The following is a 17,556-nucleotide window of genomic DNA, read 5'->3' as shown; positions in this document are numbered from 1 at the left end:
TACATCAAGGTCAAACAAACCTCCACTGTCCATAGAGCAGTGGACATCTGCATTTCTTGTATTTTCTGATATTTATATTGAGAAATCCCCAGAGGAAGCAAGGCATCTACTCAATTATGGTCATAACATAAGAGAGGTGTATGACGTATATGGAGATGAGCCTTGGAGGACATATGACGAGAAATTTAGAAGGTTAAGAGAAATGATTAAGCTACCTTGGGGGAAACTAATTGATGAATTTAACACTAAATCAGCCAATACTAGTAATACCCAAAACAAGAATTTTCGTGCCCAACCAGCAAAAAGTAAAATCACAAAAATACTGAACTCCGAGGAAAATTCAAAACGGAAAGTCCCTAATAAAATGTCAAAATCAAATGATAAAACACATCAAAAGAATGGAGAACAACTGTCATGTTCAAGACAAAACAAAACTTTTCAAAACCAAGGCAATACACAATACTACAGTAAAAACATGCATCCAAACAGTGTCAAAACATGCATTTTGTTTAACAGAGAACAAACTTGCAACAAACCTTGCTCATACAAGCAAGTCTGCCACTATTGTAAAGGTTCAAACGCAAGATTTCAATGTACTGAATACAAACCACAGCAAAATACACAACAGAACAAACAAATGTCAAATCAGAAACAAAATACTAACACCAGTAAACGGTAAGTTGCTAGAGAAGGAATGGCAGGGTTATGATATCGATTTAAGTAATATGTTAGTTCAAGGTTTCAAATTTGGGTTTTCACTTAATTTTCAAGGTACACCAAGAAACAAAAAATGCAAAAACCATAAATCAGCTACTGAAAATCCAGATGCAGTGTATCTTAAATTGGCAAAAGAAAGTCTAAGTGGTCGCATTGCTGGGCCTTTTAAAAAACCTCCATTCTCATTATTTGTTTGTTCACCACTAGGTTTGGTTCCAAAGTCAGATGGAAAATTTCAGTTAATTCATGATTTGTCATTCCCAAAAGATGATTCAATTAACTTAGGTATTCCTATCGAATATTCTGCTGTTTCGTATGATATTATTGATAATGTTGTTGAGTTGGTCAAATCATATGGTCAATCCTGTAGAATGGCTAAGACCGATGTTGAAAATGCATTTCGCATTATTCCAATACAGAAATCTGACTACAATCTTTTAGGTTTTAGCTGGAATGGGGTTTTCTATTATGATTAATGTCTTCCAATGGGTGCAAGAAGTGCTCGAAAACTTTTGAGACTTTAAGTGTAGCATTACAGTGGATAATGCAGTCAAAATATAAGGCAGGTGGCATGTCACATATTTCGGATGATATTTTATTTGTTGGTCCCTCTCAGTCACAAAAATGCTACCATGATTCACAAACTTTCATTCTGTTATGTAATCGACTGTGAATTCTCATTAAAAAGGAATAAACGGTCTTGCCTACAACAGTCATAACCATTTATGGTATAGATTTGGATTCTAATATAATGGAATGTAGGCTACCACAAGATAAGAGTACTGATTCCCCAACATTTGTTGGAGATTTGACTGATAAAGCCAAACATTTATTATGCTCAGCTTGACTCCCTCTACAAAAGCTTCATACCAAAAAAAAGGCAAAAGTTAATTGAATTTCTTTGTCACCAAAAGATCTCTCTGCCACTGCAGCGAGCTCATGTTGCTAACTTTATTGGCCATTTGTTCAGTAAAGGTTTAAAACCTGCTACAAACATGACAAAAGCATCACATATATCTGCATTAAGTTATGTACATAAAATGTTAAATATTCAGGACCCTACAGCTTTATTCATTATTCGCAAAGCTTTGAAAGGTTGTGAAAATCTAACCCCATCTGCAGACGCAAGACTACCAATCACAAAAGCAATCCTTGACAAGATGATCATAAACTTGCCGTCAGTAGTCAGACTCTATGTTCATCAGCTCCTATTAAAAACTATCTTTTTGATAGCATTTAATGGATTTTGTAGGCTAGGAGAGCTTGCCTTAAGAACAAAACAGTCTACAGGGAGAGTACTTCAACGTCAAGATAATTTGTTTACTATGGAAAAGGGCATATTAAAGGGTGTTGAATTAACACTTAATTTTTTTTTAAAATAACAAGACTAATAAATCAGTAACAATTTTCTTGTCAGCATTGCCAAGCTCCCCTAGAATTTGTCCTGTTAATACACTGTATGTTTTCGTGAACACTTTTACGCATAATAGGGGACCCTTAATTCAACATACCAATGGACAATATGTATCTGCACACTTTGTGACCGAACAGATGAAAAGGTTAATTACTTTTATAGGTTTGAATCCTACTCAATACAAGGGACATAGCTTTCGTAAAGGTGCAGCAACTAATGCTGCCAGCCTAGCCTATTCTGAGAAATTAATTCAAAAGCTGGGTCGTTGGAATTCAAATGCATTATAGAGATATATAAGATTTGAATCTATTCGCATGTTATATGTTGATGTTCAGTCAGAAAACACTAACTCATAAGGTTATGTCATGATTTGCCTGGTCACCATTTTGATTGTTTTTCATAATTAGTCATTATTTGATTAAATCATTAAAGGTGTGAACATTGTTAGAACTGGTTTTGACTTTGAGGTCAGGATTTGCCTGCTCAAAATTCTACATGAATGTATATATGTTGAAAATTTTTATACATCCATTATCTTTTGCCAAAACAAGAAATAATGTATTAGAAGACCTGTGCGTCATCAATATTTTATAATGTTCATATATTGATGTATTATATTTCATGTATGTATTTCTGATCTGATATATTCATGATATTACTGATGTTTTTTGTTTTGCTAACATTTTCTAGTTTATAGTTTTGAAATATGAAAGATGCAATTTATATATATTGAAACTCATTGAATGGCTGGCGGCTCAAAAACTGTTACTATTAATGTTCAATGTCTTCATTTGAACATACATTCAAGGCTTATTAAGCTTAATTACAGATATAAAATATGTCTGCTCAGTGATTCTGTTATACAGACTGTTGAGGCCAGGATTTGCCTACTCATTAACAAATAGTTACTTTTTATATTGATATGTGTAGTACTTTTAATAGTATATCTGAAGTATTTCTAGTTATATGTGTCAATTATATCTTTAAAAAAGTTAAAATAATATTCCGTAACTCAAGACACACCTTGGATGGCTTGGGCTCATTCAGCTTTAAGTAAAACCTGTATTTCGCTTGGGCCTTTTTTGTACGCGACCTTTTTTGTAGGCTGGCTTTTTATCAGGGGAGTTAAATCAGGGGCATTTAAATGTTACCCTTTGTAAGATTATCTCCCCTGTTGTTGTAAATAATTTTAATCGTCGTTTTTAATAAATGAAATTTTGATTGGAATCTTTCTCCTTGTTACTAATTCGCCTCCAAAAAACCAAGCAAAGTGTGTCCTGACATAAGTGTTCATGCACTCAGATATTAAGTCATAGAGTGGCTTCGATTCTGCATTTGATATCCTCAGCTTTGATATACATTTATAACGCTGATCACATTAGACATAAAATCTTATTTATGTTATAAATTCATTTATGTCTATGTGGACAACTCTTTTGAATTAAACAGTCAATTTGAACTGAGTGTAAATGGCATAAATATTTAATCTGTATTTTAACCAACCAATCAGATAACAGATATATTCTGACGTAAAAATTAATCTGCGACAAGAAAGATCGCAAATTTTCTCTAGACAATTTTTGATCCCACCCCCTACCCCAATAACTTGCCACCTTGTACATGTAAATATGATGCGGGTTTTGTAATTTTATGTTAATGATATTTGCCATTATGTTGTTAATGGCTTTTTATGATATGCTACTTTTTGTAAGTGGCCTTTTTATGATATGCCACCTTTTGTAAGTGGCCTTTTTTGTACGCCACCTCTTTTGTAAGCTGGCTTTTTATCAGGGGAGTTAAATCAGGGGCATTTAAATGTTACCCTTTGTAAGATTATCTCCCCTGTTAGCGTATGATACCATTTTTATATAGAAAAGCATTGTGAATTGTTTATTTTTGACGATTTTTTAATTTCACATGGGGAATGGAGGTATACAGTGTTAAAGAATCGAAAGTGTTCATAAATGAATTTCAAAGAAGGTTCGAGATTCAAAATTATCCAGAAATTCTTTAATGGTTTTTAAAATGCACATATGGTTAATACCACTACGCGAGTAAACAGTTTCACAGTATTTCCGAAAACCCTCTTTCACTTTGGACAGATTTTTTGTCAATCTAAAGAACGATTCCTTTGTAGAACATGCCGATGAGCTGGTAATGTACCGTTGTTTTTACGGAATGTAGTGAAGCTTAGGTATCCAATACAAAAAAAGTAAGTCCTCAGATTTGCTGCTCAATGTAATGTTCATTGAACCCATGAAGGACTTATGGTTTGCAAAAATCTCGCCGTTGTCAACTGATATGTAACATAAGAAACCTTTGGGGAGTGGGATAGTCTATAAATGCATGATCTAATACTGGCACCAATGTCGAAACAGTGTAAGAAATAAGATAAACGGCATCGATTTTACTGAACAAATGCACATTTGGACAATTTATTTCAATTAATGTGCGTAAGTGATGCTTTATGACATGTGGAGATCCTAAACACAAAACAATCGTTGAGTTGAAGAGCTGATATAACTCAGAGGAATAATGTATGTTTGCTATTATGTATTGTCCTATTTATTTCAAAATATATACTCAATTTAACGTTTTTCTTTTATTTTATTTGTTAAAGCTTGTCTTTTTTTCATGTCAATGTTTTATTATGAAATCATTTCAGCTTTTTTTTCAATCAAGTTGAAATATGGAATATAAATTGGAGATCGATCTGGTATTTCATTGGATTGAATCTTCGTTATATCAAACGAAATGTGGTATGATAAACAATTATAAACCTGTCCATCAGCTACCAGAGAGCGATGATATAAACAACTAGAGTACAATTTTCTACCTTCAACAATTAATAGAACCCGTACTTATAGTAAAATGTCCCACAGTTTAAGAAAAATTAAACACACACATTTGTTGTCCGTGAGAATCAGTAACCTTTTTCAATCTTGGCCCAACGAGAAGTATTTACAAAATTACAACATCGTTAACAGTAATTATCATTTTACTTCATTCAATTTAGATGTTAATTTTAGTTAATGAAAAATTATATAACATTTCAGAAAGATATACTGATTAAACAAGTCGACTGATAGAACAAACATTGTTCCTACAACTTTATCAAAAGAAGGTCAACTTCCTGTACAAATGTAAATCAAAATTGCACACACTAGATACTTACCATTTTAATATATTAAGTGTATGCATGAAACAGCTTATAAACAATATGAGAAAAGGATGATACAAACTATCAAAACAAGGAAAGACAACACCATTGCATAAAATTAAAAAGACGAAAATCAGTTTTACTATTCCTCGTTTAGAAATGTAATGTCTCATCAGTGATGATCAAGGCCCAATATTTGAGTTGGGGAAGAGTACTAGCTTCTTTGAAGTGAAAAATTGAGTCTACCAGTATAGATGCTCAATTGGTACCGTTAGAATACTGACTGGATGTTGAATCATTTTAACCTATGTAATGTGATACAATAGCCTGTCCTAAAAGTATTGTTAACAAATCAAAAGCTACCAGTTGCATGTACAAATGGAAGTCTAATATTTGTTATTTCATTATTTTGAGCACCTACTTCGTGTTTGAAATATGATAAAAAAGATTCGAGTATTGAATATAGGAGCTACAAAAACACCAACCTCCAAGGTAAATTCAAAAGGGGGAAAGTATATAAAAATGACAAAATTAAACGTTATCAATTAGTGGAACGAGTTAAAAACAACTATCATATTCCTGAATTGGACATGTTTGAGTAACCCATTTTAACATTTAGATAATCGTTTGTGGTTTTTGTAATTACAAATCAAATACCAGCAGGCAGTCAACCACTTTTCATTGAATTGCAGTTAACAAACAAAAGATGAACTCCTTAATATTAAAATTAAGTATTACTTTTTTTATTTAGCTCTCATCAGAGAGGTACATGTATGTTTTACATATTTGCATTACAGAATGAGCTTATTTTCGAACATACATGTACGTACCTCAAAAAGTGGCTTAAAGGGGCACTAGCTGCGAGGTATAGAAAAAAAATAAAATAGGATTTTTTTTTCTGTTCGATAATTAATGGTTAATTAGATGGCGTCCAGACTTAAGTACACACGAAATGCTGATACATAATTTCGAGTTTATGCATTGTAAATTGTTTATTTTAGCATTTTTTTATTTGGACATACGTTTTAGTATGTTATAAGTCGAATATGAGAATTTGAGTCAAATCGGTGAACATGAATTTGACAGCTAGTGCCCCTTTAACTGTAATACTTACTGTATCATGTTGCCGTCTTGAATGACTTTTTCCTTGTTTTGTTAAAACACTATACACGACAGACATTTACAATTATCTTTTTATCATAGTTAACATAGCACTGAGGAAAGATCTTCTATTCGTTTTGAATACACATAGACTCAATCAGCATCTGCATATTTTTATACCATGTTCATATACATGTTTAAATGGTTTCTGATAACCGTTAGTAATAGAATATATTTAGCTGTTTATGTCAATTACATAAGAATGATCTTGAGTCTTTCTGTTAGTTTTATATTGCTACTGTCCCAATATCGTTTCGAACAGGTTTATTGCTTTCAAATGTTTGAAATGGTAGAATGGTCTAATCGACATGTTATATGCTTGAAAATTTTATGATTTTCAAGCATATATAGAATAGTGCACAAATATATACGATATTAATTCATTTTATTTTCATATTTTTCAGTTGAGTTAATTAATTTATTAATTATTTCTTAGTTTTCACGTTCATACCACGACCTTGCTATGATCCTAGTAAAATCTTGTCACGCTTATGCTGTACCCCAATTTTTGACATTTTTACCTATTGTGTCTGTTTGTTTTGTTCACACATCGTTGTCAATATAATGGAATTTTAAGCGACTGCCATACTAGTGAGAGGTTCAGCTAGCTATAACACCAGGTTTAATCCACCATTTTCTACATAAGAAAATGCCTGTACCAAGTCAGGAATATGACAGTTAGTATCCATTAGTTTGATGTGTTTGAGCTTTTGATTTTGCCATTTGATTAGGGACTTTCCATTTTGAATTTTCCTCGGAGTTCGGTATTTTTGTGATTTTACTTTATGCTACGTCTACTCAGACTTAACAACGACTTACACGATCTCCATATGAGTCTACTACGATCGAACCACGACTCAAATACGATGTCATTGCGCTCGAACTACGACTCTACTACGTTTCCACTACGTTGTCACTGCGCTCTTCTTTTGCTCGTGTGTGTCCATGGTTGAACTACAGGTAGAAGCTATTGCATCAATTTTTTGCTCACCTGGCCCAAAGGGCCACGTGAGCTTTTCTCATCATTTGGCGTCCGTTGTCCGTCGTCGTCCGTTAACTTTTACAAAAATCTTCTCCTATGAAACTACTAGACCAAATTTAACCAAACTTGGTCACACTCATCATTCGGGTATTTAGTTTTAAAATTGTGTCCGATGACCGCGCCTGCGAACCAAGATGGTCGACATGGTCGACATGGCTAAAAATTGAACATAGGGGTTATACATGTATGCAAGTTTTGTCTTTTATTTTGAAAAGCTTATAAAAAAAAAGAAAAACTGACAACTGCGAAAGTGTTCAGAATGTTGATCTCTACCAACTTCACATAGGAGTAATGCCCTTTAATGACAAATTTTCTATTTTTTTTCCATTTTTGCTTTTTATCTTGAAAACTATAAAACATAAATGACAGACAAACATGATCATCAAGATAAGGTTTTTATGGTCGAAATCGTCAGTCGACCCCTAATTAGAGTTACTGTCCTTGGATGACGAGTTTAACCAATTTGTTTGCGTTTTGCTTTATATGATAAATAGATAAATAGATACTTTGAATAACAAAATGATCGGCAAGGTAAGATCTACACCCATTCAAATTTTGTCGATATAGTTAGTAGACTATCACTCTTTATAGGAGAGATTACCCTTAAAGGAGGATTATTTTACCCTTTTTTATGTTTTGAGCAAAAACTAAAGAAGATAGAGAGAAACTTATAAGTTACAAAACGATCAGCAATACAAGATCAGCAAAAAAAAGAGACTTTTTTCATGAATTCTATTCTTGTCTACAATGTTGGAAAGTGTCTTTTGTTGAATATGAACATAGACATAGGCGAGCGACACAGGCTCTTTAGAACCTCTAGTTTTATATCAACTGAATAAGATCATGCAACTATCGTGGCTAGGTCGTAGTAGTTTCGTAGTAAGGTCGCACTAAGAACGACAAGCGCGTAGTAGCAGCGTACTATTGTCTTCCTCGTCGTAGTATCAATATCGTAGTAGAAGCGTAAAGAAGACGTAGTGAAATCGTAGTAAGGTCGCAGCGTTATCTTCTCCATTGGCTTCCAGATTGCACAATGTTTCTAATACTATGTGTCTATGCCCGTCCCGATCTTACTAAGTCCTTACTACTACCTACATACGCTTTTACTTCGAATAATTTTGGCCACGACTGCAACACGAATGTTTTGAAAATGTTCAAAGTTGGTCGTGGACCTCCACGATCAAGAAGACATTGGCACGATCACCACGATCTTACTACGACTTCCAAAAGTTTTCATAATTTCTGAGGTCGTAGCGGGATCGTGGTCCTAGTGTGATGGGGGTATTAGTGGGTTCACATTTCACTTTCGTTCTTCACAAAATGTCGTATGATAATAAATTGAAAGGGGATGACGCGTCTTCCTAAAAGCGTTTATCAAGTAGCCTTTAAACCAAATATTTTTTTTCATAGTAAAAGACAAAACAATGAGAACAGTGCAAATCGTCAAAGGTTAATAAATGTAATCTGACGGGTTCAGATCTCAGTGAAGACAATTACATAAATTGCTATGGTAACTTTTCAAAAGCCCATGTATCATTTTCAAGAAATTGATTAAAACAAAAATACGGTGATGTTCTACTAACCTTTTTAACATCATCAGCATTGCTCTCGATGATGTCTTTGATTTTGTCCATTGATAATTCTTCTATTTTGAATAAATCTATTTTTTTCTTGTTCACTTTTGCAAAATAGGTTCCTACTGTACTAGCTATTCCTAAAATAGCTTGTTCAGTTTCAGTCAGTCTACTGTTAAACTCAGATTCGGAAATGCGTTGATTAGCTGTGTGTGCCAAAAAATTCCTCGTTTCTTTGATAGTTTCAAAATATTTTGGATGTCCATGTATGGACATATTGTTGTTTATAAAACATGATTTGAGAATTGCATACATTAGAGTTATATCCATACAGTCAACATCATTGGACCTTTTTGCATCGATTCTGCACAAACACTCCTTGGTGATCTCATTATTGTGTCCTAATTGATAATGGTCATGTTCAGTTGGACAGGCAATATTAAACAATGACTGAAACTGTAGTTTGTCTAGACATCCTTTTTTAGAAGACAAACCAAGACTATTTTCAGAACACTGACAACATGGCACTCTAGGGTAACATTCGTGAAACAAATTATGTTTGTATCGATCTATAAACACGAAAAACTTCATAGTATTCAAAATTTTCTGTTCAAAGTAATGGTGTAAAACCTCCATTCCAATTCCAAGAGTGAAGGTCAGAAGTTTCATGTAGTTCCAAAACTCTTTGTCCGATGGAGTTGCATCCATCTTGAGTTAGATATTTTAGCTAGCTATCAAAAAAAAAATATACATAATAGGTAGAAATGTTATTTGCTTGTCAAGATTATTATTTTGTATTCACAGATAGCTTTGCCAATTTTCCAACACTTATTTATTTTTGCAAGTTGAAAAAAACGTTTAGACAGTTAAGGTAATCTTCCATTTATATTTTCACAAATTTAATGTCTGATTTTATTTGTATAGCTTATACAATATTCAAAGAAAAAATGAGAAGAGATTGAATAAAAAATCATCGAAGATAGATACCAGGGTTATAATTTTGTACGCCTGGCTCACATCTCGTCTACATCAGACTCACCAGTGACGCTCGATTCAGTTATAGAGAAAATAACAAAAAATGACAATTGTTTGGACTTTCGGTAAATTAAAATACACAAATAATATTAAAAAAAATCTTCAACTGTTAACATTTTTAAGTATTTTATTTCCTTCTGTTATGGTTTTCTTTTTAATTTCCCCATGTTGTCCCCAATAATTCACAGGCTAACGTGAGCAACACGACGGGTGCCGCATGTGGAGAAGGATCTGCCTTTCCTTCAGGAGCACCTGATATTACCCCCAATTTTTGGTGGGGTTCGTGTTGCTCAGTCTTTAGTTTTTTTTTTTTGTGTTTTGTGTACTATTGTTTGTCTGCTTGTCTTTTTTTTTTTTAAAGTCATGGCGTTGTCAAATTATATTCGACTTATGAGTTTGAATGGCCGTTCGTTATATTTCGCCTCTCTTTTTTCATATCATTCTGACAATTTACTCACTTAACGTATTTATGAACAGTAGAATAATTACTAGAAAAAGATCTTAAATACAGTTCATTCAGGCATTGGATACGCACGTTTTTCTTGTACTGTGATTGAAAGAACATTTTTTGTGTATTTGAGTGGTATATAGGGAAAGAAAAAAATAGTATTTAGGCATATAAGTGAATGGATTATGTGTATTTTTCGTTTAATTAATATTGGATGTAGAATCGTCTACGAAAAATTAAATGGTACAACTAGAATACATTTCCAGGTATGTAACACTCTAGTCTATGTTACAGCCCTTGGTTGGTGTAAACTTCCAAAAAAACGTGTATGGTGTAATGGTGTATGGCATATGGTGCAATATATGGTAGAAGGTGTATGGTGCTATGGTGTAAGGGGAATGGTGTAATGGTGTAACGTGCGATCGGGAATGGTGTGAATGAATGGTGTACGACATTTAAAACTATGCAAAATATTGATAAGAACTGATGTTTAATTTTATGCATTAATTTACAATATTGTGATCAAAATTTGTTTTTTTGAATAAATAAATAATTTTGTAGTCGCACGCTTTCTTTGAAATTAAATTGCATTATGGTGTAATGTGTGAGGTGTATGGTGCAAAGGTGTAACGTGTATGATGTGATGGCACAGGGTGTATGGTGTAATGGTGTATGGTGAATGTTGTAATCATGGTGTATGGTGTTAGTGGGAAGTTTACACCATTCATCCAAGGACTGTATTTAACGTATAATGGTGTGCTCGATTATAAGTCATATCTGAAATAAAATATGATTCTTTATTTCAAACCATTTTTTTTTTTTGCATAACTCAACATTTTTTCTTTCCCTTTCCTCAAAACAACGGAAAAAAATGTTATGCATATTCTAGAAAAGTCTAAAATAGCAATACAAGCAAACTGCAATTATTTTTTATTCTTCCCTACATTCGCTAATTTAGAAAAAAAAACGCATCATTAAAAACATTTCTGGATACTGTTTTATATGTCTTAAACTTAAGTGGAAAAATACTTTTTGATTTTATCTAAACATTTCAAGAATAACGCCGTGATATGCCTCCGGGGATGTCCTCATTTTTCATTTGGAAACGTCTGCTGTTGTAATTTCTTGGCGTTTATTTTGGGCGAGCGCCTTCTTCTTTGTAGTTTCGTCTCGGTTATTGTCTTGACATTTCTGATTTTTGCTGATAGGTTTTCTCTGAAGAGAAAAATGCAAACCCATCTATGAAGAGGCGATCTCCCCTAAAGAAGCCTTTTGTCCCTGTATACTTGCTTCTTGAAAGAAAGGCCATAAAGTTTTTCGCTTGTCATTAATTTCTTTTGGAAACTGCTCACTAGTCGTTCCGAATCCGGTTTCCCCCAACTCACTAACGGCTTTTCTAACAAACTCACGTTCTTTAATGTTTTTGAATGTACATACAATTGGCTTATTTGCAAAATTAACAGATTCATCTTTATTTTTCAACATATTCCTTTCCAAAACGATGAGCACGCTCGTATTCAGCGAGTCTGTGAAGTTTAAACTGTTGAACAATAAAGTTAACAAGGATCTTTTCCGTTTGTTCAGTTTTTTCGTCTTTATCATGTAGCGGCATCCTAGTGAAAATCAGATTCTCACGCATTGACCTTGTTTGGTCGTTCCCTTATCATGTGGCTATATACATTGGCATAAAAAAGTGCAAATATTGTCAGTTTTGGTTGATGCGGTCAAATAGTATTGTTCAACTAGTCAGTGTGAGATATGAAAACTGCTGATTGTTGGCAATGATTTACATATATGAATAAAAGAGGACATGATTGCACTAGCTGTTAATTGATGCAGATATTAGTAAATGTACACCAATATTGCTTTCATTTATCTTGATTATTTTATACAATCTATGTACTATATATGCGTTATTGTCATTTTTTATCGATTTTATCTGATAACCAAGTTTTTAAAAGATTTAATATGCTACATTTTAAAACAGATCAGAACGTAAACATTTTATATATAGAATATATGTATATACGACTTAAAGAATTCGATATGTATTGAAATATACATTCAATGCACGTTAGCAGTGTAACCAATATCGTTTTCCAATTTATAAAAAGGCGATTCACAGAGAAATTTGTATAACAAGCAAACTTTTATGCGTACTTTATTTACAAATGTTTTTAATTCATATTGTTTATATGAAGAAACAAAGACATTTAAAAATATTGTATAAATCGATGCAGAGCATCCTGGTTACAAGTTAAATTAATGTTGAGGAGCCAAGCCAAAAGTTAACTTGAGATCAGGTTTGGTTTGATCGGAGTTGTCAAATTAAAGTTACCTTATTGTAGGACTGGTTTCGAAGTTAACTTATAATAGTAGCGGACCTGTATCAAAGTTAACTTTTCGGCAGTCATAAAAACAGTCCTAGGACCAAGTCCGCTTTTCAAGTTAACTTGATTGTGGTCCTAGAACTGGCCAGAGCAGTCCTTAATCCTGTCGCAGGTTAATTTTGACCACTCAAAATGCTTAGTTAGCAAGTTAACTATCTGTATGACTGTGTCGCAAAATATAAGTCTTCAGGATCTTCTTGTAATCGGAAAATAGTGTTATTTGTGACATCATTTTCGGGTCGAATTTCATCAAAAGCACTTTTAACCTCTTTAACACTCTCTTTATTATCTTCAATTGTTTCATTCACAAAGTTCATGCTCTATTACTCTTTATTCAAATAATATACCGAATACGCCAATTTGACCATTTCAGTTTCTTTAACTATTTATTCTATTAAACCACAATATTGCAAGGAAATGATATCTTGAACGGTAAAATTAAAAGCGAATCTTTTAAGTGAAATATATTTTCTAATTTTCCTTATTGAATGATGTTAATGTGTTCAATATCACAAAAAAATTCGACTGGGTTAAAACATTTGATATTTTGTAGATGCACAGAAGAGGAATGGCACTCAATCTGGTACTATACGTGACAGAAATTCAGTCAAGATTTGCATCGGAAAACTAATTGTGGATAATGTTGTGGAATTTTAGTGAATACGATACTTTATATTATACGATAGAAGTACGACTCGCAAATAAAACCTGTTGATAATGAGATATTTGGTTTCCATTGTATTACTACGATCCTAATTTTGAAAAAAATCGAATATCAGCCATTTTAATAAGTGTTCATCTTCATTCCATATCGCGTTTCGTCTTTTAGAATTATTTCTATGGGTGAGCACTTTTTTGAGAATGAAGATGAACAAAGAAAATAACTCTCCATTTCTGAAAAATAAGGGAGAGTTAAAACAAAATATTTACGTCACAGCTACATTTTAAAAACAATTGCAAAGCCAAATCAGTTATAAGAATGTTAAAATGATTTATAAAAAAGAGTAAAAAAATAAAGTTAATCCGATGATCAAATATACAATCTTGTGTGTCAATCAAGTAATTGTAGTACTTGGACTATATAATACATAAATAGATAAAAGAAATAATTATAAAACAAAATTAACAGTAATATCAAAACACTACAAGCTCTTACTCTCGAGGTATCTGAAAAATAAACATACAATGTGACGAACAATAACGATCAACGTATTAATTACATAAAATTGGTTGATATGGTTATGGAATAAATAAGTTTTTATCGTGCGCTTAACCCCTCATTATGCATATCTAAACCTGTCTAAATATCATTAATGCATAGAACGCCACCAAAACCTGCACAATTCAGCTTTCAACACAATTATAAACTACACCTTCATCTCATTTTTTGCAAATAATTATAGATAAATTGAAATGGCATTTCAGAAACCTTATCTGGATTTTCTTTTCGGATGCATTTATTGAACCTGTTTGATTTAGTAAATACTCTCAGTTTACAATTTGTATATAAGAAGAAAATGATAAAACAGACGAGTTCAAATCCTTTTGGAAAGTACTTTTGAAAATTGAATTGATCAATCATTTACCTATATTTAGTTTTCTATATCATCCAATTAACATTTTAAATTTTTTTTTTGTCAGTTCTGTATAAATTGATAAAAAAAAGCATGTTGAAACAAGATCAAGAACTATAGAAAAGTACAAGTAGAAACAAAATGAACAATTTACACTTTCTTTTGATATCACAAAGACAATGCATTAAGTCTTTGCGCTTAATATCTAAAATCCAGAAAAATCTATCATAACATTGTTTTTAAACAAATCATCGTGCTTACAAAACCATTTTCATAAAACTTCAAACAAACTGGTCTTACGATCTGTCTATTACCATTTGAATAATTATACCTAGAGTGCACATCACTATCAACGCTAACCCTCTCGCATTAGTTGAAAAAGAAAAACAATAATACAAAAAAGTACCAAAGTAAGAAAAGCATATATAACAGTTCGTACAAATATGACAACTGAAATCGAAATTATTGCTTTCAATAAGTAACACTGTAGTTTTATATATGTAAAAAGTAACTAGATTGTTTTGCAAAAAGATACAGTTTATAACATATGTCAATAGTCTATTCCGAAAAATAAATTGTAATAGCATGAAACCAACATTGTATGATGCAGTACTATTCTGAAATACTAATGCAGATAAAAAAAATATAACACAATCCTATCTTCTTTTTTTCAAGAAAGAATCCTAGGGGACCATGTTCAAACGACAACTGAACAAAAACTAATAATACAAAATCAAAATGTTTCTCTTTATATTGGCTACCTGAAATGCACAAGAAACTCCGGATTGTTTTGTGCCTTGTGCATATCGTTTGTTTCTGTCTCATCTTCAGGTTTCCTAGACTCAAAGAGATTTGGAGCTTTTTATATTGCATATATAGTAGTCTAGTTTTGATAATCTTGTAATTGATATAATTTTGTGAATAACTCTTTTGTGATTTACGTGTTGTCGTTTAGTCAGTGTCCCTTTGTTGAAACCCAAACGTCATCTGTCTGGAAGAAAATATTGGAAGTCTCTGAATGAACAATAAATATCTATTCATACAATGTTATATAATACAGGTAAATTAAGTTACATTATTTTCTTCCTTGTGGAAGGGGGATTGTTTTGATTATTTTTAAACACAGAACATGGATTTACCTTATATAACACGCAATTGACAAAATTAAACAGAACAACAGAAACATTCACTTATCTATGCTTCATTACGAAATATTCTAATCATAATCAAATATACAAATTCAGGTGACAGTAATAGTCCAAAACACTATGACTATGATTTCTCATATTTACCTTTTCAATCTGAATGTTGCACAATGTTTTTATTCGACCAAATATTCATATCCATTTTCAACCTTATTATTCTTACGGTATATGTATTAAATGAAAGATTAAATTGTTACGAAACAAAATATGACATACTTGACGTCAGGGACATATCAATTACGGATTATGTAGGTAAATTTAGATCAATTTCAAATAGCCCATTATACATGCTATAAACTTTATTGTAATCGACATTTAAATTAACAATAAACATGAAATCGTGCTTACAAAAAACACAATATTATATGAAGCAGCACATTCGTAATTGATAGAAATTATACGAGCAACAATATTGGTTCATGTATTATTATATCCATGGATATAATATATAGACCATTTGTTTAACGTTTTTCTAGCAAGGCATTGTTTTAATCCCTATCATACTTACAATTACAACCTTCTAGTGGCACTTCACACGTTATGACTTTATTTCTGTCGATCATCTTTGCAAAGATTTATTTATTTGCCATAATGCTACCATATTTAAATTTAAATAAACGTAATATAATCAGAGCTCCTTATTTATTACAAACATATATTACATTATGTACAAGTTACAAATATATAAAACATGAAGAAAAAAATACTAAATAAATTGACAAAAAAGTCCATAAATAACAATTTATAAATCTAGAAAAACAGATACAAAGCACTAAGTGCCAAAAGGGGAAAATGAAACGTTATACTAGTAGATTTGTTGCATCCATCTTTCTTTTGGGGATTTAACCTTTCCTTGTAATGTTCAAACCGAAAAAATGAAGTCTAAAGATGTACATGTAACAGTTTCGTAGCACGTAATTAGTTATATGATTATAAAACTTCAACTTTGCCTGATAGAGTTGGAACCTGATCTTTTAAATAATGCGATTTTTAATCATACATTTCTCATTTTTCATTTTTGCAATTAAACATTAAATTATGTTATTAATCAACATCAAAACCAAGGCACCAACTACAACCCTGTTGATACTTTACCAACTATTGAGCTGATTTAACCCTCGTGTACTAACACTTCACCATCAGTGATATCGACAAAGTGCTGGAAAAATGAAAATGATATTTTATAAATGTATTAGCGCTCTTGCGGATCAACTTTCACCAGGAACGTTCATTTCTAAAAACATAAAGGTCATGGATTTATTACCACCTAGATTTCAAAGTTGTCGTTTGATTTTAAGGAACATTTTGAATGCTTGGAAACATGACCTCAATATTGTTATGTTACGAACATTACCAACGGTATTGTCGTCATAGATATTGTTGATTCGTCGCCTAAATATTGTGAAACGGCTTGAAAAAAGTAAGATAACAAAACAAAAATTGTGGATTTAACCTGGTTTTACAGCTAGCTAAACCTCTCACATACATGCCAGTCGCATGAAATTCCATTATATCTGACTAGAAATGATTTTTTTCTTCTTTTTAAATACACACGCTAACAATTGCAAATTGTCTTGTTATTAAAGATAATCTTTTAAATATTTCCACCTCTAATGCAAACAAAATTATAAAGAGTTATCACTATTGAAAATTAATATACGTAATTATTGATCATAATGAAGACAATATATGAAGAGCTAAACATCAATAAGGTTTGAATGAGATTGTCGTTACCCCATTTATAACTTCCTTTTCTGTACAATTTATGTTTGGAAACCACTGATACAAACTCCCATTAAAAACAACACAATATTACAGCTATCATTTCGGATATTG

The 17,556-nt window shown here is 32.1% G+C and overlaps 1 protein-coding gene across 1 annotated transcript in view; it reads right to left on the bottom strand.

The window, feature by feature from the left end:
• Positions 1 to 15,942, bottom strand: part of LOC127708185 (uncharacterized) — a 73,143-nt gene extending 57,201 nt beyond the window's left edge. Inside the window, exons 1-2 of the mRNA XM_052213034.1 lie at positions 15,808 to 15,942; positions 9,078 to 9,799 (exon numbers count right to left, since the gene is read on the bottom strand). Coding sequence (XP_052068994.1) covers positions 9,078 to 9,776 — 699 coding nt within the window. The 5' untranslated portion in view covers positions 9,777 to 9,799; positions 15,808 to 15,942. The remainder of the gene's footprint in view (positions 1 to 9,077; positions 9,800 to 15,807) is intronic.
• Between the last annotated feature and the right edge of the window lie 1,614 nt (positions 15,943 to 17,556).

This window comes from Mytilus californianus, unplaced genomic scaffold, assembly GCF_021869535.1.
Source record: "Mytilus californianus isolate M0D057914Y unplaced genomic scaffold, xbMytCali1.0.p SCAF_7, whole genome shotgun sequence".
In the NCBI taxonomy this organism is placed as follows: Eukaryota; Metazoa; Mollusca; class Bivalvia; order Mytilida; family Mytilidae; genus Mytilus; species Mytilus californianus.
Note: the sequence above shows the minus strand (reverse complement) of the source record. Positions and strands in the feature narration are given on the sequence as shown.